The 26603-nt window shown below is 35.5% G+C and overlaps 1 protein-coding gene across 1 annotated transcript; it reads left to right on the forward strand.

Annotated features, from left to right (window-relative positions):
* Window positions 1–1899: 1899 nt before the first annotated feature.
* On the forward strand, window positions 1900–5503 carry LOC115698116 (1-acylglycerol-3-phosphate O-acyltransferase). Its single transcript, XM_030625290.2, has 9 exons — window positions 1900–2385; window positions 2520–2756; window positions 3370–3416; window positions 3527–3645; window positions 3732–3892; window positions 4238–4347; window positions 4424–4523; window positions 4806–4929; window positions 5149–5503. The coding sequence occupies exons 1-9, from the start codon at window positions 2198–2200 to the stop codon at window positions 5272–5274; spliced, it is 1212 nt and encodes a 403-aa protein (XP_030481150.2). The 5' UTR covers window positions 1900–2197; the 3' UTR covers window positions 5275–5503.
* Window positions 5504–26603: the final 21100 nt, after the last annotated feature.

The following is a 26603-nucleotide window of genomic DNA, read 5'->3' on the forward strand; positions in this document are numbered from 1 at the left end:
TGTTCACAAACCATCCATTATCATCACCAAAATCAGGCACAAATAAGGTAGAGAAAGCTTATGGATCATATTCCCATTCTTGCTCTGTGAGAAATGCTCGAGGTGGTATGGTGCCTAGTTAGGAGTGACCCAAGATTTGTCGAATCGATAGTGACAAGTTGGTGTTGTGTGTCCAAACAGAGGCAAACTTGACACTAAGGCCAATTTGCTTGATTGAAGGGTTTTTGGTAGCCTCGTCATATGCTCTTAGAGCCCTGGGATGGTCGATAGGTATTGGATCTTGGATTACCATAGGTCAGATTAGCTTGCATCTTCATGGCTATTTCATTCACAACATTGTGATTATCCAATCGACTTTCATGAGGAAGAAAAAGAGCTTGAACTTCTTCGAGAGAAAGAAGATCACTTCTTGTCGTGATTCCAGAGACAATTGAGTCATACTTAGGCCCCAATTCATTCAAGAGTTAAAGAATGACATCTTGGTCCTTGACAGGGGAACCATCAACAACCAATGAATTTGCAAGATTCTAAACTTTTTTAGCATAATTAGAAATCGAAAGACTACCTTTTCGAATGGTGGAGAATTGTCCCTTGAGCTAAAGAAGTCTTGCACGAGAATGGTCGTTGAATTTTTATTCCAAGGCTTTCCATACAGTAGAAGGCGACTGAAGAACTCCTTCGAACATAGATGACCGAAGCCATGACATGAGCAACTGATCCTTCCTTTTCCATTGAGCAAACATTAGATTTGGATCTCCATTAACTAGCGTAAGGGGAGGAGGGACACAATGAAACAAAATTTCATCAAGCTCATGACCAATCATAGTGGGAATAATCTGTGATTTTCATGCCAAAAAGTTGACATGATCCAATTTGATCGTAAGAGAAGAGAAAGGGAATTGGAGAAAGGATTCCAAGGAGAAGTCATTAGAGGTTGAGTCGTGACAAGTGTAGTAGCAGCGGAATGATTTGTAGGATCAATCGAGGATTGACGTGAGTCATTAGCAACTGATATCATGCAAGATTTAGAGAGAAAGAGAGTAAGAATAAAGAGTTTCTAAAACTATTCTTTGCTAGAATTAGTTAGCAAGATGTTAACTAAAACTAACTAACACTACTTTTATTTATAGACCAAGGTACTTAAATACAAGGATCAAGAAGAGAATAAAAGCCTAACAAAATTAACTACCTACCTAATCTACTTTTCAAAACAGAAAAGTAGTTACATTAGTCATTAATCTTAGCAGATACCGACTATAGTTCGAAGAATATCAAGAGAAACTATTGTTGGGAAATTCAAAAAATGATATTGATGATGAAGAAAATGATATATAATAAAGACAATAAAATTTAATGAAATGTGCATTTGGTAATTTTTGAAATTTGAATAGTAAAAATATTATCCAAAATCATGTTATATAAAACTGGTTTACTTTTTAATTTTTTAATTGAGAATTAAAATTTTAAAATTTTGAAAATAGAAAAAGTTACTTTTAAAATTTTTTAAATAGGTTTTTTTTTTTTTTTTTTTTTTTTTTTTTTTTTATCAATATTTTGGACTTCGATCACAACCTAGACCTTGGAACGTAGACTCGGACCTTAATCCAGACCCTGACCTAGACCCAATCTCGACCTGAACTCTCGACTTGGACCCCAAACCCCAACCTGGACACTTGCCCAACCTCGAACGCGGACGCAAACTCGCCCCGACCCCGACCCTAGGCCCCAGACTCAACCTTAGGCCTTGGATTTAACCTCGAGTCTCGAGCTCTAGACCCGACTTAAATAAAATCAACAAATAAAAATAAATATAAAATTTACAAAATTTATTTTTGTAATTTAAAAAATTTAAAATAAAATTAGTAATAACACCCTAGAGAATAATAAACTAGTTGAGATTTTAGAGAGTGAAACACCACACATATAAATTAGTTAAAAACAATACTAAATTTATTCTTATTCATTGGGTGATATAACATTGGACTAAATATGTATTTTGACTTTAAAATATTTTCAACCAATATTAGTTTTTTTTTTTAATTTTTTTTATATAAATCATTAAAAAAAAATAGAAAAGAAGAAGAAGAAGAAGACTAGTTTGGAAAAAGAAAAGAAATAAATATGGAGACATTGCCGCCATTAAAGACCTTCTTAGATAATTCAGTTAAGTTTTCGTAGTCATCAAGTTATTCATCGTATGAACCCGCTTCGCCTTCGCTGCTCCAGAATAATGGCCGACGAGATCACTAAATCCGCCACCGCCTCTACTACTTCTACACCGTCTATGTCAAAGTCCAGATCCTTTTGGCCCTCTGTACTTCGATGGATTCCCACCTCCACCGATCACATCATCGCTTCCGAAAAGCGTCTTCTTTCTATAGTCAAGTAATTTCCTTAATTCCTTTCCCAAAACCCTAACAATTTTAATTGAATTGACTGGTTTTCCATTAAACTCTCTGTTTACTTGCGATGGGGCCTTTCTAATTGTTTGGATATGGCGGAATTGATTCAATTGGCAGGACTCCTTATGTTCAAGAACAGGTGAATATTGGTTCAGGTCCGCCGGGTTCGAAAATTAGGTGGTTTCGTTCTTCGAGCAATGAGCCAAGGTTTATTAACACTGTTTCGTTTGATAGTAAAAGTGATTCTCCAACTCTTGTAATGGTGCATGGATATGGTGCTTCTCAAGGCTTTTTCTTCAGAAATTTTGATGCTCTTGCTAGTCGTTTCAAAGTCATTGCTATTGATCAGCTTGGGTAAGTTTTTCTTTCTTTCTTTTTTGTGTATGTGGATGTATCAATGTTCAATGTACAATGATGGTGTTCTGAACTTTGACCTGCTTGAATTTCATTTGATTTGTTTCAGTTGTTCTTACTCCAAAATATATATTCTTAAATTTGCTGGCAGTATATTTCTTTGTCCAAAATAAGAACTTGTTTTTTTTTGGATAATCTAGCAACCTAGGATGAACTTTTTTTGAGGTTTTCAGCATGTTTGGGTGCTTTTTTTTTTTTTTTAATATTAGGATGAACTTTGCATTTAGAAGTTAGAACTATTAGAAAGTGTGATTCCTATTTGAGTTTCTATGTAAGCATTTGGTGATATGTTCAAGTCTGCTTATCTCCAATTTGTAAACTTAGCCAATACAAAGCTAATATGATTGTAGTACGAAGTACTTCTTGGCGAGCTCTAAACTGTAGTTGTAAAACATATTTCAAATTTTCTTGTCTTAACGCTTTGCCTTTTAAGTTCTTGAGAACAATTTGGTAGAATTGATTTTGCGAAATGCCTTGTAATTTCAATGTTTTTCTTTTATATTTATTTAATGCTGCTTTTGCGTCTTTCTTTGTTGGATTTGATGTCTTGCAGTTGGGGTGGATCAAGCAGACCTGACTTTACATGCAAAAGTACTGAAGGTAGTTTCATCTACAATATATGTAGGCTTTAATACTGCATGCTAGATGTTGTAACATAATCAGAAAACAATATATTATATTCATGCTGTAAACTTGCAATTAAATGTCAGAAACCGAGGCATGGTTCATTGATTCCCTTGAAGAATGGAGAAAAGCCAAGAACCTTAGCAACTTTATTTTACTTGGACATTCATTTGGAGGATATGTTGCTGCTAAGTATGCTCTCAAGGTAAATTCTTTCTTCTATCAACTTTGAAGTCTGCGTATGCTGATGTCATTTATCACATCACTGATGTCTTGTTCATCTTCGTAAAGCATCCAGAGCACGTTAAGCACTTGATTTTGGTAGGATCTGCTGGCTTTTCCTCTGAGGCAGATGGCATGTCTGAGCGGCTTACTCGTTTCAGAGCAACATGGAAAGGAGCTCTCTTAAACCATTTGTGGGAATCTAATTTTACCCCTCAAAAGATTATCAGGTGTCTATTTCTTTTCCTTTGTAGTTTTAACTGCATTATTTGCATGAACCTAATGATAGGTCAATTGATCAAGTCTTCAATTTCTGATGGGACAGTTTCCTCCCTCCTAAAGATTGTAGGGTTCAGTGTGAGGATAGTTTTATTTTCAGTTTTGAATACATTATTTGCATTTTCAGGAATTAAAATTGAATAAACTCTATGTTTCCATTATTTCAATCTATCTTTGATGTCTTCCTTTTATTTTGTTGTTGGACGGTACATACATGGATGTGACACCAAATGCGACTGTGCTGCGGGAATAGAATTGTACCAGCGTGTTAATCTTGTGTTGTTGGTATTTTGTAGAGGCTTAGGTCCGTGGGGTCCAAATCTTGTGCAGAAATACACAACTGCTAGATTCAGTTCGTACTCTACAGGGAATGTGCTGACTGAAGAGGAGTCTAAACTGCTAACTGGTAAATTATATTCACTTTATGGTTTAATACTTATCATGTAATTAACTGTCTCTAACAATTTATTTTCCAATTGAAGATTATGTATACCATACTTTAGCAGCCAAAGCTAGTGGGGAGCTGTGCTTGAAATATATTTTTTCTTTTGGAGCATTTGCAAGGATGCCCCTACTTCACAGGTTTGATGATCCTGTTTCTCTCAAAAATTTCTTTGTTGCTTGTTTTCGTCAATTTCAACCTGAGAAAGTAATAACAGAGATAAGTGAAGTAAAATTGGTATCCTTTTGTGCTTGTAATTATGTCGTTTGAAATGTCCTTTGGGCTCTAGAATGTTTTTTTTCTTGCAGAAATGCTTATAATTCAACCAAATGTTGAATCAAATAAATTTATGCTGTGTTTCTATTCTACAACTTGTGTGGGGCAATAGAGTTTTAAAAATGATAATCTTTCTCTACAAACAGTGCCTCAGAGTGGAAGGTGCCAACTACATTCATATACGGATATGAAGACTGGATGAACTATCAAGGAGCCCAAGAAGCTCGCAAGAATATGAAGGTCCCCTGTGAGATCATCAGGGTTCCTCAGGTCCTCTCTCCCTCTTTCATTCTTTCTATATATATGTATATATTATTGTTATAGGACATGCCCAACACCACCTTATGTACGGTGTAATTTGGTATTGGCCCCACATACCAATGACGGTTGGTCGTGTAAGGTGATGTTGGACATTATTGGTGCCCCTTTAGCAATATTGTGTGCAACCTACGGTTGTTGAATTGAATGATTTTGTAAATTCAATTGCAGGCGGGGCACTTTGTGTTCATAGACAACCCTAACGACTTCCATTCAGCTGTTTTTTACGCTTGCCGAAGATTTCTCTCTCCCAACTCCGATAAAGAATCTCTTCCGGAGGGTTTGATACCTGCCTGACCAGAGTCTGGTATAATTTTTTTACTACCATTTTTTCTTCATTTCATTTCTATGTATGACAATTACTTAAGTTAATCACACAAATAGTGACTCGTGAATATAAATATCATTCATATCGACTTGTATATTTTTTTCAACTTTATCTTGATGATGTTGTAAACCCGAATAAATTGATACTCTGTTTATAAGCACATTGTTAATAGCACAAGTTTTAAGATTATATAGTTTATTATTGTTTCCATTAAAGTAGCTGAACCCTTATTATTACTACTTTTAACGTTCAATAGATTTAAGTTCGTAGGAGTTAATTGAGTGTTTCGGCTTCAACAATGGCGTCGAAACATAAGCACATTGTCTTAGATGATGACTGTCTGTGGTGCCTTGAGCATGTATTAAATAGCTTGGTTTTGCTTGAGCATGTGGTGGCTTGAGCATGTGTTAAATAGCTTTCTAGTTTGGTCATGGACATTTTCTTTGTTTTCTAAAATGTAATAAGATTTTTTTAGCATATGTTTTGTTGTCTAAAATTTGTAGGGCTTCACTTTCCTTGCTAGCCATGGATTTAGGATGCTTTTGACTAAATGATAAACTTATTTAGATGGAAGATTTTTTTTAATGCATATTTAGCTAAAAGGTATTTGCGGCATAAATACTTCATGTTTCTTTGTTTCATATATTTATATACTACTTGTTTTGTTTTTTATCGATTCATTACCCAATGTTACATTTCTGGTACATTTGTCAATGTCTGCATCGTTAACTTAAATGTTGAATTGGCAAATAGATGATATTTGTGAGTATAATATTGGTTTACATTATTATTTTTTATTTTTTAAATCATTATGTTGAAGCGGTTTTTTGTCACTGAAACTAAGAAGATCGTAATTGAGCTAGATGAACACAAGCAATAGTTGATCAAAGCAAACAGGTTTGTGAAAGAAAATTTGACAAAGATGAACACGAGGATTTTATAGTGGTTTACCCCCTTTCGGTGGTAATAGACTAGTTCACTTGGAGTGTTATTGATCTTGATGCTTGAGGAGAGTCTTCGAGAGTTATGTTCTTCAAGAATTCAATCTTCAAGTGAGTTTTGAAAATGAAAGAGTGGGGGATCAAGAGAATGATTTTGTGAGAATCAAAATTGGGGTCCCCTCTACAAGTGACTTCACTCCCCTTATAAGTTTTTATATAGGATTTAAATTTTTTTATCTACAGGAGCACCTTCCCGTAACTATGGTTGGGTTAGGTTTAAAATACAAAAATCACATTTCAAAATAAATATCTAAAAATTAATAAAAGATTAAAATATCTTATAACTTCACGTGTTGACATATTTCCATCACGAGGAACACATGCTAAGGCCATGTTGTTAGTAGGTTGCAAGAAGAATCGAGATACTCCTCATTTTGGGCTGAGATAACAAGCACGCTGAGGCTCATCTTGGGCTGAGGTGATGAGAGTGTGAGGCCCTATTTAGGTCGAGATGATGATGAGGCTAAGATGACCATTTTGGTTCGAGGGTTTGGGGTCTGAGTTCGGGGTTGGGATTCGGGTTCGGGTCTCGGTCTAGTCCCGGTCTAAGGTCGAGGGTCAGGTTCGGGTTTGGGTCCGAGTTCGGGACAAGGTCCAGGCTCGGGTCCAGGTACGAGTCGGGGCCTAGGTTTGATTGGAGTCTAAAATATTGATTATTGAAAGTGACTTTTCTTTATTTTCGAAATTTTTAAAATTTTAATTCTCAATTAAAAAATTAAAAAGTAAAAAACAGTATTAAAGAACATATTTTTTAAAATATTTTTACTTTTTTAATTAAAAATGAGAAAACTGATTAAAAAAATATTACCAAACGATGAATGATAAATTCTTATGGAGATTATTTACCCCAATAGAGATTCTCCAACCCGTCCTGACCCGAAAGAAAATATGTGAGAATGAGAGTGGAGACAAGAATTTAAAGGTACGATAATATAAATGATTTATTTAGTTACGTTTTTATTTTAAAAATAATTTTTACTTATTTTTAAAAAACAATTAATCAATAAAAATACCTTCAAATAAAATTTTTAACTGTCAAATCGTTAGTTTTTTGGGCAGAAGTGACAAAAGTCTACAATTCTAAGGGGTAGAAGTTTACAAGTACTATAATTCGAGAGTAAAAGTTTTTTTTTTTTTTTTTTTAGTTATAATTTTGTATTTCTTTTTTCCTCATTAAAAATTTATTTAGTATCCTGTCTCAAATAATATTTTTTGCACTTTAGCCCTCTCACATACTTTATATCCAAAGTTGTAAACGGGTGATTGTTGTGCTAACCCAATACATATTTTTTGGGATTTTAAAAATACGAGTCGTGCCGTGTCAAACTATAAATAAAAAATATGGGTCATGTCATGCCATAAAATAATTATGGTCGTGTCGTGTCATGCAACAATTTTATAGAGTAGGCTCGACACAGCCTGCAATAGGAGTGTTTGCAGTGCGAGTAGTGCGGTTTTTGACCATTTTTTCAAACTAACCCGTACATGCCGGTTTTTCAATTTTTCAAACCGCACTGGCACCGCGAAACTAAAAAACTATAGAAATGCACTTCAAAAAATGGTGTGGTGCTGTGCGATTTATGCAATTTCTGCGGTTTGAACTATCACTAAATAATTAAACTATCACAAATACAATAAAGTTTGAGTAACACTTGTCAAAAATACCATAAAACTTAAAAATAAATATGAAAAAAAAAGTTTCAAGTTTCAACAATACAATAATTAGTGGGCTTAGGCTGGACTTTCACATATTGGACCTAAATAAATATAAACATTGATATTTTTATAATATGCTGTGCAGTGCAGTTTGAACCGCATATTAACAATTCAAAACTGCAAACCGCATTGTACCGCCCAGTTTAGGAAAAATTCAAACCGCGACCGCACTGCAAAGAATTTCAAACCATATTTTTTTTGCGGTGCAAGCGTTTGAGCAGTTTGAGCGATTTGATGAACACCCCTAGCCCGCAAGCCCGATAGTTCGTGTCATGCTTTATTCAGAGCGACTTGTTTTTCTTAAATAGACCAATCTATTTTCTTATACATGCTCAAATTCGTGCTTCATATGCGTATATGCGTATTTTATTGTTTCAATTATTGTTACATTTTTTTTCAAAATAATTATACACAATCATATAAAAAATAATTATAATTATTAGAATTTAAATATTACTATCTTTTTAATTGATAAATAAATATTTATTATTGTTATTATTATTAATGTGTCGTTCATTCGAGCTAATCTATCCGTGCGTGCCGTGTGTTCGAATTTATCATATCGTATCTAAACCCATATTTTCCGTGTCATGTCATACAAATTCATATTTTTTCATGCCAAGTCATCCTCGTCCCTCTCAGACTCATACCGATTTTGTGTCATCTCAAAAAACCCAAAACACTATTTCTACCTAAGAATGGAGAAGCACACATTTTCACCCACACTTATATCACATCAATCATATATTTTCTTATTTCTTTTTCGGCTTGGTGGTCACCATGAAGTTACCTACGATATTTCCTCACATATGCTTTCAACAATAATATCTAACATGATTTTTTATCGAATCAATTCTCAAATATTTGGCTGGTAGCTTCTCTTTTTTTAACATGATTTTCTTTTTTCTCACACAACTTAACAGCTTAGCATAACCTCAATTAAGGTGGGCTAATCAATGAATAGACTTTAATTTGATTATTAATTGGGAAAAAAATAGGTTAATTAATTTCAAAGAAACTACCTAGGAGTTTCCATATCTTATTCATATATTCATATGAATGAATTTAAATGGTGGCTTTCATTATTTTCTTACTTACGTACATATATTGATATTGTATATATGGCCCACAAAAATATTTAAAATAATTTTGTTCAGTTTTAGTGATTCGTGTCTTCATGTGTCAACTCTTATCAACCACACATGGTTTTGGGTTGCATATCATGTAAATGTGAACTGTACCCAGTCTGTGTGTTTTTTAAAATATAGTTTAGCATGTATGTGGGTCAATTTGGTCGGTTTACATTATATTTTATTTAACTTAATATAAAGACCGGTTTATAAAATTTTAAGTGTAGCTTGCTTAATTAAGAAAAGAAAATTTTCAACTTGTCTAATGAATTTGTCGATTTGGTCGGGTTAACTTACCCAAATCGAACACTAATGTTTTTTTTTTTTTTAATTTTCACATTCAATTGTTATATTTTAGTTAATTGTGATAAATAAACAAATATATATAAACCCATAAAAAATATAATAGTTTGAACTTTTTATAAATATGTAAATAAATTATATAATATATAGATATATATAATAAAAATATATATATATATATATCCTCTCAATCGGATTAGTTGGGTTAGTTTAGATTGATTGGGCGGGTTGGCATTATTTTTAGGGGCTTTTTTATTTTTACACTTCAAAATAATTTTTTTTTTTTTGTATTTTTATGGAATTCTACATAAAAATTCTTATTGTAACTAGCGCTGCAACTTAAATTGCAACAAAAAATCGTATAGAAACCCCTATTGCAACTAGCGCTGCAACCACTTTAGAAACTCAAACCGTAAATTTGATAAAAAAGTTAAGAAAAAACAGTATATGGGGTAATTCCTCTTATTTTTAACCCGCCCAATATAAAGATTGGGTGGGTTATATTTTCGTCAGATTTTTCAGTTTATATTTTTTGTCTGATTACCTTGGTTTAGTTTAGGCAGGTTGTTCAGGTTGAACGATTTACAAAAGTTTATGTACGTACAACTCAATAATTTCATGTCATGCTCGAACTTTATTTGGGCTAATCTATTTTGCTAAACTGAGCCTATTTTCTTATAGGCTCGAATTCGTAATCTACTTTTCTATATTTTCTTTTACAATTAATTAATCAATTACTAAACTATATATGTTTTTTTTATAATTTCAATTATTTTATTTAATTTTTTCACAATACTCTACACACAATCATATAAATATAATTATTAGAATTTAATAATTTAGTAATGAATGTTCAAATTTTAGCTGGCAACTTAAAACTAAATTAATATATAGTTCTAGTTTTATATTTTTTTTTAGTTTAATAAATATAAAATAGAATATTTGTAGTAAATAAGTACTCAAAGTTTTGAGTTTGTAACCACATGGTATCAGTACCAAATTTTAGTAAAATTGTAATTTTTGTCAAGTTTCGTCATGATAGACTTCTTAAATAGGATACATGTAAGACTTAAATTTTAAATTATTGGATCTGGACGAGAAAAGTCACTTCCACAATTACAAATTTAAGACACTATTAATGGAGTCTATATTAACAAAACTAGACAAATTATTTCTTAATTCTACCTTCCTGATTAAATAATTTCTAGAATACTTGCTCTGCAGTTGCAACATTAGTTGATTTTGACATGAAGTTATGATTTTTTATTTGCTTTTTTCGTTCTCATTATTTTGTCCAAAATTTCTTTTCTTTTGAATATTGTCGCTGGTTGATTTCTCATTTTCTTTTTCAAAGTTCTGTGATACTGCTACAGGTTGTATTCGATCAATTGCCTGTTGAGGATCTGATCCACTCGTTTGCCTAGGCTCATAATGAATTTGAGTTCTATTCATTTTAGTTTGAATATCAACCATATCAACCATGAATTTTTACATAGTGCGATGAGTATTCTCTTGATGCTGCCTATTTTTGTCTTGATCATGTTGACGTTTTTCTTCAACAACACATTGTTCCTACTGAAATCTTTCTTCAGCAAGACGTTGCATCTCTTCCTTGTGTTTGTCTCTTGTAGTCATTCTCTGATTCACTTCTCTCATCTTTAATGCCAATCTAGTAGTTGGATCTGTAATTGGATTCGATGTATCTTCTTCACTCAGAGTTGTTGCTTTCTCTGATACCTTCTTTGATCCTATCTTACTTCGTCTCCTTAGCTTTAGCTTTTCGTTCAAGAGGTTCTTACAGACGACGCCATATTGATGCTGAAAGTTAGCTCAACAACAAATTCTAATTAAGAGTTTGAATTCTTTACACTAGGTTTGATCTAGTCGAATTACATACTCAATCAGTTTACACAATTTTCCTCTCAATTCACTCAGTTGTCTGCTCAATGAATTCAAGTACGGATTTGAAGGTGTATTCTGACAGTATTTCAACTACTCTAGTGTGATCAAGAATTCGTCGTCCCCTCTTTTGAATGATTGGGTCTTTTATTTATAGGTGGGGAGGAATGCTTGCTTCCTTCTTCTTTCCTGTTCTAATTTTCCCACATGTGCTAATTCTCATCTACTGCTCATCGCACCTTCTCCTCCTTTCTAAGCTCTGCTCTGCATTTCTTCTTATGTAGAGCTCTGCTCTGCTGCCTTCGAGTTTCCTACTCTATTTTTTTAGTGAAACGATGCTTTTTTTTAAGACCTGCAATATTATAGGATAAGATCTTCCCTCTTATTCTATTTTTTGAAATTACTTATTTACCCTTAAGATTATTTTTATCTCTTATAATTGCCCCTCGGTTCTATGGTATCAAAGCTCTTAACATTTTAGTTTGAGCTTTGATGCCATGGAACTGGTTACTAGAAATATTTTCATTGCATCGCTGACTTCCAGATCCTCCAAGGCCAGGACCAATTCTACTTCTAAAAAGAAGTCTCCTATTGCGGAACCAAATTTCATGACTGAACACAAATCCATTTTTAAGGATATCCGCGCCAAATATCCTGTTCCAGATGGGGTTACTTTTCGTATGTTAACAAAAGAAGAGTTGGATAAGAATTTTAAGGAACTTGTAGTGGCTGAAGGTAAAACTCTGGTCAGTAGGAAACAAATGGAACTTTTAAGGTTTCCTATCCTTCCTCTGTTGGTTAACATCCTTTCTCTTGCTGGGGTTTCCTTGTTACAACTTCTTCCCTATATTTTTCAGACAATTTGAGTCTATTTTCTGTGTGTGCTCTCAAACGTACTTCGTTCCTTACCGTGGAGTTTTTTTATTACTTCAGCAAAGCGTCTTGCTGTACGTATCGTTTCAAGTAGTAGACTCACTAGGAGTGAGGTCGATCCCACAGGGAGTGTAGTTAAGTACGTTAAAATTAAATTTTTACTTCTATTTGATTAAATAAAAGATAGGAAAAAAAACAATGAAGTATAAGAAAAATAGTTGGAAGCAACGATTCGAGAAAATTGATAGTTAATAAACTAGGGTGTCGATTTCAATTGTTTTTATTGAATATGGCCTAATATGATTATTTTCCTAATATTAATTCCTATGCAATAGCAGGTTTACTAAGGTAATTTATAGTCTTCTCAGATATATAAACCTCAATTACATGTAAACTTTCTACTCTCGTGATAAATTTAACATGCAACAGGCATTAAGCATAAAAACCCTATAAGCTATCTAAACCATATAGGTACTCTCGTCCTATATCGAAATTCAGTTCTATTTTACTATAGCATATTTGACACTCACTTCTCAGATCTCGCATCAAAATCATAGACAGATAATTGGTGATCAAGCAATTAAAAGTAATTAAGCACAAATAAAATAGAATACATAGAAATTAGGGGGAAAATAACTCATATTAAAACTATAAACAATGTCAAACAATATCCATCTAACCCTAATAAAGTGTTTAGTTACTCATGTTCATTGAAGCACAATTACACATATTAACTTTAAGAAAAAAGATGAAAATAGAGAAGAGAAGAAGAGAAGAATGCTGAAAACCCTGAGAAGTATGCCTCCAATTTTGCAGTTGATCTCTCCACTCTGTATCTGAACTCTCACTTTTTTTTTCTCTCTGAGATTGCTTGCTGAAATCAACTCCATTCTTCCCTTTATATAGGCATTGAAGGCCTAAAAATATGGAAAAAAAACGCAATATTTAAATTCCCATTCGGATTTAAATTTTTGGGAAACCTCAAACGAGATATTTTTTTTCTGCTGCGTTGACTGATAGTATTTTGGCCATAACTCTCTCAATATTGCTCAGAATCGGACGATTCAAGATGTTCCGGAAAGATAAAAGAGAGATCTAGAACTTTCATGTTTTGACTGTTTCCAAAATCCAATCAGAAAACCGTCGAATTTAGGCTTGAAGTTTCGGCTTCCACAATTTTCTCTATTTTAAATATCATGATATTTTTTTTATCTTTTTCCCATCTTTTTCTCTGATATTTTTCTAATCTTCTTCTATTTTAAATCTGTAAAAATAAAAGATAACAAGCGTAAAAATGCTCCAAACACGATTAAAACTTAATTAAAAATATACTAAACTTAATCTAAAATTAATACTAAAAATAACCTAACAAATTCCCCCAAACTAAGCTTTTACTCGTCCTCGAGTAAAACACTAAATAAACATTAAACAAGTCAATCTCCAAAACACGAGTAATTTTTAAGTAGGTTCAATAATATGATTATGAAAAAATTCACTTATGCATATAATCCAGAATTTTAGTTCAATTACACCCTTGACAGATTTTATTTTCATTTAGCTCATAAAACCATAGAACGCAATTAACTAACAATTAAACCACTTTATGCATGCCAATTACAATCATCAATCCACTAACCCAAAATTCCATATGCTTGCAATACTTACTACTCTCCACTAATATAGATTAATGCACAGCTAAGAATCAGAAGGTCTTTCTAGGCTTGTAATGTTAGACTTAGGTAAAGGTAGTTGAAATGGTCATTTAGGCTTTCCTATACCATAAGGTTTCCCAATCATGTCACCCAAAATATTTTTCACACAATCCCAATACCTCTTTTTCTAATTACATGAGAGATATTTTTTCAACAAGATTGCAACAACTTTATGTTTATCTTTTTTTTCTAGATTTGACATTGGTCGTCAGATTCTCTTTCTTTTCTCTTTTTTTCTTTTTTCAAGTTGTTGCCAATCATTTTTTTTTTCATATTCTCTCAATTTTCACACTTTTTTTTCACACACATACAACAAACTTCCCATCCGAATTCCCCCAAACTATAGATCTACTTATGGTATAATTAGGGTTAAATTGTGGATATTCATGGGTTTATCTTTTTTTTTTAGGCTCAATATGTGTAGAAACAAAGAATAGGCTAAGGCTCAAAAGGGTAACTAGGATAAAAATTACAAGGATGGCTTGAAAGGCACAATCGATCCAAAAAAAAAAAATATGCCTAAATCACTTTCTCAGTCATGCATAATTTATTATTTCGCCTCAAATAGCAAGCAAGCAAGTTCTAGAATTTTCCAAACAACTTTTCACATATCAAATTAGCATACATAAATCAATTCAATTACTAGAAAATTACTTAATATGATTTTATGTTCTTTCAAGTATAAAATTGAAATTAGTCAAGAATGTAATATCACCAAGCACACGGATTTTTCAAAAAATAAATGAATTTTTCAAATCATGCTATCTACCTACTTTCAAATTGACTCACATTAATCAAATTGACTCACAATAATAAAAACTAAAAATTAAAAATTAAAAGAAATAAAACTTAAAAACAAAAAAAACTAAAATTAAAAATTTAAGTCACCCCCCAAACTAAAGTGACACATTGTCCCCAATGTGACATTAAAGAAAAAGGAAAGGAAACTTACCTGAGTGCCACATCAATAAGAGGTTGACGCCCGTAATAAGCGTCATGCAAGACAACTTGAAAATTGTTATTGTACTTGCCTTCAAGCTTGGCAAGCGATGAGTTTGAACCAAAGTCAGCACCAACAACATAAGACTTTGGATGATGTGCTTGGGGAGAAGCCTTTCGTAGCTTGTAGAGGATATAATATGGTGTTGATGAAGTATATGGATTCATTGGTGGTTTATTAGTCAATATCATTGATGAAGTCGAATCAATGATGTCATGTGCTTCCTCATCCTCCAATGTCACAGTAGCTACACTTTCATCTAACAACCCTTCTTCTTGTTGCTCACTCTCCACGTGGCTATTCATACCCTCACTTGTGATTTCATATTCAATGAGTTCCTCTTCACAAGGATCTTGATTTTCAATTGTAGGCTCATTATCTTCCTTGTATTCAACTAATGACCCTTCTTCATTGTAGCAATAACTCTCATAAGTTTCAGTATTGGAGTTATTACATTCTGAATCATGAGCCACTAAATTATCACACAAGGACCTCACCATGTCTGTTAAGCGATTAATCTCTCCTGGAAGTGATTGTAAAAGTGCTAGTAGTTGCTCCTCTTTTTTAGATTGTTGAGATGAATTTGGGCAACAAGGTGGGTATTGGTGACTCCAACCCTGAAGTGATGGATCCCAATGCCAGTCGTAATCAAAATCTGCCATATTATTCAATAGATTTATTACATCATAGCCTCTCATTAATAGAGGTGCTCCAGTGACCTCTGCTCCATAATCAACCCAGCTTCTTGTTTCATCGTTAAGTCCATTATAAAAGAGCCACGTAAAACACCCACTTGAGAACGTGGGATAACATCTCTCTCCATACTCTTTAAATCTCCTCCAAGCAGAATAGAATGGTTCATTGTGTTGTTGGGCAAAATCCTCAAGATATAGCATCTGGATTTGTCTTGCAAGTCAAACTCATAAGTAAAACATTAGTAAAATTAAAAAAAAAAAAAAACTAAATTAGTACTAAAAAGATAAAAATTTGAAACAACAAAATTAATACTAAAACTAAAAAGAAAAACCAAATTAGAACAAAATTTAATTTTTAATAATATTAACTATCACTCCCCGGCAACGGCGCCAAAAACTTGTTGCGAAAATTATTAATTACTACGCAAGTGCACGCAATCAAGTAGTATACTCACGCAAGTGAGGTCGAACCACAGGAAATTGGATTAATTACTACTAAACTATACTTATAATTCTATTTGGCAAATCAAAAGTATTTATGATTAAAAAAAGGAAGAAAGAAATTCAAGAAACTTAAAGAAACAAGTGAATATTAATCAAGATGAGAGAATAGGGAGACGAATCCTGTTGTTAAGTTACCAATGTTAATGTCTAATTGCTATCCTTCTCTTGAAGTGAATGACAGATTATAAATTAACCTAGCTCTTTTCAGATCTTCTAGGTTCTAAATCTCATGCTCTCTAATTAATCTCTTAATTAAATTAACATGAAATCAGCATTAAACAATAATCTAAATGTCACAAAGGCTATGTAAATACTTTCGTTTCACATCAAAACCTAGACTATCCAATTTTAGCATTCTCAATTCTCACTTTTCAGATTTCGAATTGAGATCATAAAACATGTAAAAGGTGATCAATCTTGCACATGGAAATTAAACACAAATATGAATAGTGTTCACAATCAAGATGGAGGAATAGCAATTATTCATTAACTAGGAAAAACTTAAACAACATTCATCATGTAAAGACCGCATATGATTAATTCCTTAAATTATTAAATAATTAGGGTTCATGTATGAGATTATATTATTATTAATAAATAATACGATTATGGGAATCTATTTGAGTTCATATATATTTATTATGTTATTTATGTAATTTCTTAATTTCTGTGATTGTGTTCGGAAGCTGTGGAAGCGACGTTGGGCCTATAGAGAGTAGCATTTTATATGGTTTAGAATATTTTTCGGGATATCATTGTTAAGTTTTAGCGGTGTTGGAATTTTCGGGGTTTGGAAAATGACTAATTTACCCTTGGGATGTTTTAGTTATTTCTTTTATTGGAGAGGGGCAAGAAGGTCTTTTACAAGACTTCTTTTGTCTTATTCTAGTTATTATTTGGCTGTGAATAGGTTAGTGAAGGAATTAAAATAAGAAAAAAGAAAAGAAAGAAAGCTTTGCTTAAGCTTGAAGAAAGGAAGGAAAGATAGAAAATCTCTCTCTCTCTCTCTCTTTCGATTCTCTTGGGCAGCAGCTGGGAATTTGATTTGTGTAATTGAATCAGAGGATATTGGTTGTGATTGAAAGCTTTGTTTAAGGTAATTCTTCATATCTTCTTTCTTTTGAAGTTTTGGTAGTTAGGTTAGGTTTTAGTAGGAATTTGGGGAAATTGTTGGCTGTTAGCTTTAAGAATTGTGTAAGTTAGTTTCTGGAGTTGCATAGAGATTATTTTCATCTTTGTAAGCTAAGTTAAGTAGGTATTTTAATGGTTGTTTTGAATTTGAGTTTGTGAGCTCAAGTTGGAGCTCTAATGGTGAATTGAAGTTTTGTTTGATTTGTTGAGTTCTATTGCTTGGGTTTGGTTTATTATGATGCATTCAGGTGTTCTGGAAGTTTTTAGAAAATTTGGGATTAAATTGAGTTGTGGGGGTCGGACTTTGGGTTCCCGATTCGAACGGAATTCGGTTCTGGGAGCTCGCGTCAACCGGTCCGACCGGTTGGTCCCAGGAACCGGACTTCCGGTTGGGAACCGGCCTGCCGGTTGGGGCTTTTTCCCGAGCCCTAGTTTTTCCCGTTTTTAAGTAAATTAGAGTGTTGGCATCCTTTTTATCGATAGGGTTAAGTTTAGTTTCTATTTTAAATCCCCGATAAGTGTTTTAGCGAGTCTCTCATCGGATTTTAAACATTATGGTTTAGGGCCCTGTAAAACGTCGAGCTGCACTTCCACTCAGCCGACCAAGACACTTGAGCAAGGAACGAGGTAAGATAGCGTAAGAATATATATATATATATATATATGAATGTATATGCTTGTTTTGGAATATTAATGTGATTACGGTGTTACCAACACGAGTACCCAGGGTACGTCGTGTTTGTGGTACAACACTTAGTAATTTCTGGGAGTACAGTTAGGGCTCTACCAACACAAGTACAGAGTTGGTACTTTAGTGCATTTGGTATAGTAGTCGTACTACCCTTAAGAACGTTCTTAATCATTTGGTGAGCTTCGTTGTTAAGCTCAGGGCAGCTTGATCATAAAGCTGGCAGCGTGCTACTTTTATATATTTCTTGCATATCTTACTGAGTCTGTTGACTCATCAGTTTGCTACCTTGTGTAGGTAAAGGAAAAGCAAAGCTGGAGGAACAGTGAGGTGGAACTCGGCATGATTGTACATATCGCGGCAGTGCAACCTGGAGGGTTTCGGTTTATTAGTATTTTGGAGTCTGTATTTTGAGGATGCTTGTCCGCTAAATTTAAAAAAAAATATGTATATGTATATATTAGTAAAACACTTTTAACAAGTATTTTGATACTCGGGATCCCGATCCATATAATTATTAATATATTAATTATAAAAATTAGACTTCGGATTTTACTATTATAAAATACGGGCGTTACAGTTTGGTATCAGAGCCACTGGGTTGTCCACTGAAGATCGTCAAGATATGTACAATCAAGGCCAGTGTCGAGTTCAACTCACGGTTCCGTAAGCTTTATTTCTTTTGCAAACTATTTTAAGATATGTTGTGTTGTATATATGATTAAATATGATGTTTTAAATTTTAATTGCGATCTTGAAAGTATTTTGACCACTGTCTGACCTACGTGCCTTGTGGGTTCGCAGGCTAAGTCCTAAATAATGGACGACCAGCGAAACGTTAGAAGGCAGGGTGAATTGGTTGAGACCGGAGGTGGTCGGGGTGGTAGAAATCCCCAAAACCCCCGTGGGCGCGGTAGAGGCCGCGGTCGAGTCCCGAGAGGTGGACAGGAGAATCCACCTCAGGCCCCTGTTGATTGGGAACAAAGGTTTGCTGAGATGCAAACTAGAATTGAGCAACAAGAAGAAGAGATCCGACGACTCAGGCAACGGGATGCCCCTGTTGAGCCTCCCCTGCAACCGCCTGTTGCGGTTCCTGCAGCCCCTGCAGTGCCAGCTGAGCAACATGTTGCTGGTAACCGCATGGAGCCTTTATATGAGAGGTTCAGAAAACAAGCGCCTCCAGTATTTCTGGGAGGCCCTGATGTTTTAAAGGCGGAGCAGTGGTTGACTGTTATTGAGAAAATATTGAATTTTATGGGAGTAGCTGGAAATGATAGGGTGGCATGTGCCACGTTCCAATTTCAGGAGGATGTCCTGATTTGGTGGGAAATGGTATCCCTCACCAGAGATGTGACCAGAATGACCTGGGAAGAGTTCCGGGAATTGTTCAATGCCAAGTATTACAACGAGGCGGTCCGCAGTGCAAAGCGGAAGGAATTTGTTGAGTTGGTACAAGGCGAGGGTATGTCAGTGACCGAATATACCACCAAGTTTGATCGCTTGGCCAAGTTGGCCTCCGGAATTGTACCAACAGATTTCAGCAAGAAAGAAAAGTATTTGGCTGGACTGAATGCCAAAATCAGACATGACCTGGTTATTACAACAAATGATACCACAACCTATGCAGAAATGGTTGATAAGGCTCTTCGAGCTGAAGGAGCAGTTAAATTCTTACAAGAAACCCGAGAGTCTTCTGGTGTTGGTGGGATTACTACTCTCCCTATGTCGGGTCTTGAAAAAGAGAGTGGGGGTTCTACCCTTGAACAGAGGAAAAGAACTTTTCCATCTTCGGGAAGTTCAGGGCAAGGAAAAAGGTTTCGAGGAAACCAGAATAGAGGAGGACGTCAGACTTATTCTTATCCTGAGTGCCCGCGTTGCAAGAAGCATCATCCCGGGGTTTGTAACCGGAGAGCCTGTTTTCAGTGTGGCTCAGTGGGACATCTCAGGAAAGACTGTCCTCAGTTGAAGAAAGAGGAACCGAAGCCCGAGGTCAAACCCGTACCTGTACCTGCTCGTGTCTTTGCTATAACTCGTGCATGCCGCGCCGATCCTTCGCAGTTACAGGTCAGCTTCTAATCAATGGTTTTGCTTATACTGTTTTATTTGATTCGGGTGCTACTCGGTCTTATGTGTCATCAAGACTTCTTGATCAGTTTGATAGGCCTAGTGATATTCTCGAGACGGGGTTTGGAACCCTGTTGCCTAATGGAGAATTAATTATTTCAAGAAAGTGGATTAGGTCAGTAATAATTAGAATTGAAGATAGAGAATTGAATGCTGATCTCGTGGAGTTGCCATTGGCCGAATTTGACATTATACTTGGTATGGACTTTTTGTCCAAATACTCTGCTAGTATTGATTGTAAACGGAAAATGGTAACTTTTGAACCGGAAAATGAGGAACCTTTTGTTTTTGTTGGTTCGGTCCAAGGTTCTCGTGTCCCAAGAATCTCAGCGTTGAAAGCTAGGGATTTATTACGAGACAGATGTGTTGGATTTCTGGCAGTGGTAGTAGATTCCAGTAAATCTGGGTTACTTGGACCTGAAGAAGTTAAAGTGGTTAAGGAATTCCTGGATGTGTTTCCAGAGGAATTGCCCGGATTACCACCTCAGCGGGAAATAGATTTTATTATTGATCTAATTCCTGGAGCAGAACCTGTTTCAAAGGCACCCTACCGAATGGCACCTGCTGAATTAAAAGAACTGAAGATACAACTCCAAGAGATGTTGGATCTAGGGTTCACTCGGCCTAGTGTGTCACCTTGGGGAGCCCCTGTGCTTTTTGTGAAAAAGAAAGATGGAACTCTTCGGATGTGTATTGATTATCGGGAGCTGAATAAGTTAACCATTAAGAATAAATATCCTCTGCCCAGAATTGATGATTTATTTGACCAACTCCAGGGGAAGACAGTATTCTCTAAAATTGACTTGAGGTCTGGATATCACCAATTGAGAATTCGAGAAGAGGATATCCCGAAGACAGCTTTCCGAACCAGATACGGTCACTATGAATTCCTGGTTATGTCTTTTGGATTAACAAATGCACCGGCAGCTTTTATGGATCTCATGAATAGGGTATTCAAGGATTTCCTCGATAATTTTGTAATAGTATTTATCGATGATATTCTTGTGTACTCTCGGTCAGAAGCAGAGCATGAACAACATCTTCGAATGGTTCTGCAGTGGCTTAGAGATCATAAACTCTATGCAAAGTTCAAAAAGTGTGAGTTCTGGCTGTCACAAGTGTCTTTTCTAGGGCATATTGTTGGAAAAGATGGAATTATGGTTGATCCAGGGAAGATTGAAGCGGTGAAGAATTGGCCTAGACCTAAAACAGTCACTGAAATTCGAAGTTTCCTTGGTTTAGCGGGTTATTATCGGCGTTTTGTGGAAATATTTTCTAAAATTGCAATGCCGTTATCCGAGCTAACTAGGAAAAACCAACGATTTATATGGTCAGATAAGTGTGAAAAGAGTTTTCAAGAGCTGAAGCAACGATTGATTACAGCTCCTGTCCTTGCCTTGCCATCTGATCAAGAAAAGTTCGTGGTGTATTGTGACGCTTCAAGGCAGGGTTTAGGCTGTGTGTTAATGCAAGCAGATAAAGTCATAGCTTATGCTTCTCGACAATTGAAAGATTATGAGCAGCGCTACCCAACTCACGACCTAGAACTTGCAGCAGTGGTGTTCGCCTTGAAAATTTGGCGACATTACTTGTATGGTGAAAGGTGTGAGATCTATACTGACCACAAGAGTCTCAAGTATTTCTTCACTCAGAAAGATTTGAATATGAGACAGAGAAGGTGGTTAGAATTGGTGAAAGACTATGACTGTGAAATCTTGTATCATCCTGGAAAGGCAAATGTTGTGGCAGATGCCTTAAGTAGAAAAGGACCTGATCAGATAGCTAACATGGTTATGATTTCTTCTCAGCTAGCTTCGGAAATGACAAGAGCAAACATTGAGTTGGTGACTGAGAAATTATTTAATCTGACACTTCAGTCAGATTTGTTGGAAAGAATCAGAATGGCTCAGTTAGAAGATTCAGAATTGACTAAGATTCGAGAAGATGTCTTAGCAGGCAAAGCTAAGGACTTCTCCATTTCTGACAATGGAATGCTGTTGTTTAAAGCACGGGTGTGTGTCCCTGATTTCAGTGAGCTTAAGGAAATTTTAGAAGAAGCTCATACTACCCCTTACTCATTACATCCAGGAACCACCAAAATGTATCAAGATTTGAAGCCCTATTTCTGGTGGTATGGAATGAAGAGGGATGTAGTGGACTATGTCACTAAATGCTTAACCTGTCAGCAAATCAAAGCTGAGCATCAACGACCGGCGGGGTTACTTCAGCCATTAACACTTCCAGAATGGAAGTGGGAAGACATTGCCATGGACTTTGTGGTTGGCTTGCCTAGAACCACAGGAATGTACGACTCAGTTTGGGTTGTAGTGGATCGTTTTACAAAGTCAGCACATTTCTTACCTGTTAAGGTAACCTATTCAGTGGATCAGTATGCTGATTTGTACGTGAAAGAAATTGTCCGTCTTCATGGAGTACCGAAGTCAATTGTTTCAGATAGGGATCCTAAATTTACCTCAAAGTTTTGGATGAGTTTGCAAAAGGCTATGGGAACTAATTTGAAATTCAGTACAGCCTTTCATCCTCAAACAGATGGGCAATCTGAACGAACCATCCAGATACTTGAAGACTTGTTACGAGCTTGTGTCATGGATTTTGGAGGGTCATGGAGTAAGTATTTGCCTCTGATTGAATTCTCCTATAATAATAGCTATCAAAGTACCATAGGAATGGCTCCCTATGAGCTGCTCTATGGAAGAAAGTGTCGTTCCCCAATTCATTGGGACGAAACAGGAGAACGGAAATACTTGGGCCCTGAATTAGTTCAGAAGACGAATGAAGCAGTAGACAAGATCAAAGCTCGAATGCTTGATTCTCAAAGCAGGCAGAAAAGTTATGCAGATCCTAAGCGACGGGATGTTACATTCCAACCTGGTGATCATGTTTTTCTACGAGTATCCCCGATGAAGGGAATCAGACGCTTTGGAAAGAAAGGTAAATTGAGCCCTAGGTTTATTGGACCTTTTGAAATTCTGGAGAAGGTTGGACAAGTTGCTTATCGGTTAGCCCTACCTCCTTCCTTGTCAGCAGTGCATAACGTATTTCATGTTTCCATGCTGAGAAAGTATGTGTCTGATCCAATGCATGTTCTGAGTTACGAAGCATTGGAATTGCAACCTGATTTATCATATGACGAACAACCAGTGCAAATTCTGGATAAAAAGGAAAAGGTTCTCCGAACCAAAATCATATCATTAGTCAAGGTACTCTGGAGAAATAGTAAAGTGGAAGAAGCCACTTGGGAACTTGAATCTGATATGAGGACTCAGCATCCTGAATTGTTCAGGTAGATTTCGGGGGCGAAATCCTTTTAACGGGGGGATAATTGTAAAGACCGCATATGATTAATACCTTAAATTATTAAATAATTAGGGTTCATGTATGAGATTATATTATTATTAATAAATAATACGATTATGGGAATCTATTTGAGTTCATATATATTTATTATGTTATTTATGTAATTTCTTAATTTCTGTGATTGTGTTCGGAAGCTGTGGAAGCGACGTTGGGCCTATAGAGAGTCGCATTTTATATGGTTTAGAATATTTTTCGGGATATCATTGTTAAGTTTTAGCGGTGTTGGAATTTTCGGGGTTTGGAAAATGACTAATTTACCCTTGGGATGTTTTAGTTATTTCTTTTATTGGAGAGGGGCAAGAAGGTCTTTTACAAGACTTCTTTTGTCTTATTCTAGTTATTATTTGGCTGTGAATAGGTTAGTGAAGGAATTAAAATAAGAAAAAAGAAAAGAAAGAAAGCTTTGCTTAAGCTTGAAGAAAGGAAGGAAAGATAGAAAATCTCTCTCTCTCTTTCGATTCTCTTGGGCAGCAGCTGGGAATTTGATTTGTGTAATTGAATCAGAGGATATTGGTTGTGATTGAAAGCTTTGTTTAAGGTAATTCTTCATATCTTCTTTCTTTTGAAGTTTTGGTAGTTAGGTTAGGTTTTAGTAGGAATTTGGGGAAATTGTTGGTTGTTAGCTTTAAGAATTGTGTAAGTTAGTTTCTGGAGTTGCATAGAGATTATTTTCATCTTTGTAAGCTAAGTTAAGTAGGTATTTTAATGGTTGTTTTGAATTTGAGTTTGTGAGCTCAAGTTGGAGCTCTAATGGTGAATTGAAGTTTTGTTTGATTTGTTGAGTTCTATTGCTTGGGTTTGGTTTATTATGATGCATTCAGGTGTTCTGGAAGTTTTTAGAAAATTTGGGATTAAATTGAGTTGTGGGGGTCGGATTTTGGGTTCCCAGTTCAGAACCGGAATTCCGGTTCCTGGGAGCCTGCGTCAACCGGTCGACCGGTTGGTCCCAGGAACAGGACTTCCGGTTGGGAACCGGCCTGCCGGTTGGGGCTTTTTCCCGAGCCCTAGTTTTTCCCGTTTTTAAGTAAATTAGAGTGTTGGCATCCTTTTTATCGATAGGGTTAAGTTTAGTTTCTATTTTAAATCCCCGATAAGTGTTTTAGCGAGTCTCTCATCGGATTTTAAACATTATGGTTTAGGGCCCTGTAAAACGTCGAGCTGCACTTCCACTCAGGCTGACCGACACACTTGAGCAAGGAACGAGGTAAGATAGCATAAGAATATATATATATATATATATATATGAATGTATATGCTTGTTTTGGAATATTAATGTGATTACGGTGTTACCAACACGAGTACCCAGGGTACGTCGTGTTTGTGGTACAACACTTAGTAATTTCTGGGAGTACAGTTAGGGCTCTACCAACACAAGTACAGAGTTGGTACTTTAGTATTTACGGAGTACGATTAGGGGCTCTGCAACACAATCTGAGTTGGTACTAGGTGCATTTGGTATAGTAGTCGTACTACCCTTAAGAACGTTCTTAATCATTTGGTGAGCTTCGTTGTTAAGCTCAGGGCAGCTTGATCATAAAGCTGGCAGCGTGCTACTTTTATATATTTCTTGCATATCTTACTGAGTCTGTTGACTCATCAGTTTGCTACCTTGTGTAGGTAAAGGAAAAGCAAAGCTGGAGGAACAGTGAGGTGGAACTCGGCATGATTGTACATATCGCGGCAGTGCAACCTGGAGGGTTTCGGTTTATTAGTATTTTGGAGTCTGTATTTTGAGGATGCTTGTCCGCTAAATTTAAAAAAAAATATGTATATGTATATATTAGTAAAACACTTTTAACAAGTATTTTGATACTCGGGATCCCGATCCATATAATTATTAATATATTAATTATAAAAATTAGACTTCGGATTTTACTATTATAAAATACGGGCGTTACACATCATTCTCCCTAAATAGGAGTTTAGTTCAAAACATCCATAATCAAATCCATAATTAACATTGAAATAGAAAAGAACATAGAAAAATTAAAGAGAAGAGAAAGAACTAGTTGAAGCAATTGATCCGGGTCGCCACAAGCCGCTCTTCTAGCCTCCTCCTTTGTTTCTAGGGTTCCAATTCTGAATAATCCCTAATTTTCACGAACCCTCACTATTTAAACCAATTCTCATCTTTAAAATTCGTGAAATTACGAAACTGCCCAAAAATCTCGTCACTGGGGTCCCCGTCGCGACTGGCAAAGCCCCCGTCGCGACGGGGTTTTAACTTTGAAACTTCGAGATCCTCTCTGCCAGTTCCCGTCGCGACTGGCATGTTCCCAGTCGCGACTGGAATGTTCCCAGTCGCGACTGGAACAGGCAGCGACACAAACTTTGGTTTTTCTTCTCGATTCTTTCACCACTTTTCCTCAATTCTTGTACATACTTTCTTTAAACACCCAAGGACCTGAAACAAAAGAATCAAGCGTAAAATAGCCCTAAAACTAGAAACAAGAGTGAAAACTAACTGAAAATACGACCCGAAACTTAGACTAATTTTAGCCTAACACTTGCCCTAATTGCTTTCTAGCTTGATACGTTCTTGCAAAAAGTTCCAGTTAATTTCTTCAAGGTCTTCCTTCTTCAAACAAGAGTTGGGATTCTTTTTTATTTTTTTTATGATTGGTGGTAAATGGTTTCCAAAATTTATTAATCCCAAGGTTTTTCTTGTCGCCAATCGTATTGTTGAATCCATCTCTTGACTCTCAGGATATTCTCTTACAGTTCATAGGACTCCACTGCACAAATTGGAGATCATCCATAATGAAAAAGATTACACATAATCTATTGGTGACATCCAAACTGAAGAGGTCTTCAAATATCTGCCTTCTGTCTGCTCGTCTTCTGCTGCTGACCCTTCTGCTTTGAAAATTAAAGGTCAAGTATTAAGGATTAGCCTTGATGTTATGATCAGTGATTATAAAGAATACTTGAAGAATTTACAAGCCAAAAATGACCCATTTGTACTTAAGGAAATTCCTCATGCTCAAATGGTTGCTCTGAGAGCCCATGTTGATGCTCACGACCAAGAAATGACTAAGAAGCAAAATTGTGTGATCTTCAAATCTGCTAATGAAATTCATAGGAAGGGTACTTTCATTTTGGGAGATTTGTAAGTGTTTATTGACGGTGTAGCCCCAATTTCAT

The sequence above is a fragment of the Cannabis sativa genome, chromosome 7, assembly GCF_029168945.1.
Source record: "Cannabis sativa cultivar Pink pepper isolate KNU-18-1 chromosome 7, ASM2916894v1, whole genome shotgun sequence".
NCBI classification, from domain to species: Eukaryota; Viridiplantae; Streptophyta; class Magnoliopsida; order Rosales; family Cannabaceae; genus Cannabis; species Cannabis sativa.

What these genes read in the sequence shown, in the direction of transcription:
- LOC115698116 (XM_030625290.2), top strand. Translation starts at nt 2,198, where the DNA reads ATGAACCCGCTTCGCCTTCGCTGCTCCAGAATAATGGCCGACGAGATC. An exon ending in ACCCCTCAAAAGATTATCAG is followed by an intron (nt 3,893 to 4,237) that starts GTGTCTATTTCT and finishes GGTATTTTGTAG; the next exon opens with AGGCTTAGGTCCGTGGGGTC. An exon ending in AGGATGCCCCTACTTCACAG is followed by an intron (nt 4,524 to 4,805) that starts GTTTGATGATCC and finishes CTCTACAAACAG; the next exon opens with TGCCTCAGAGTGGAAGGTGC.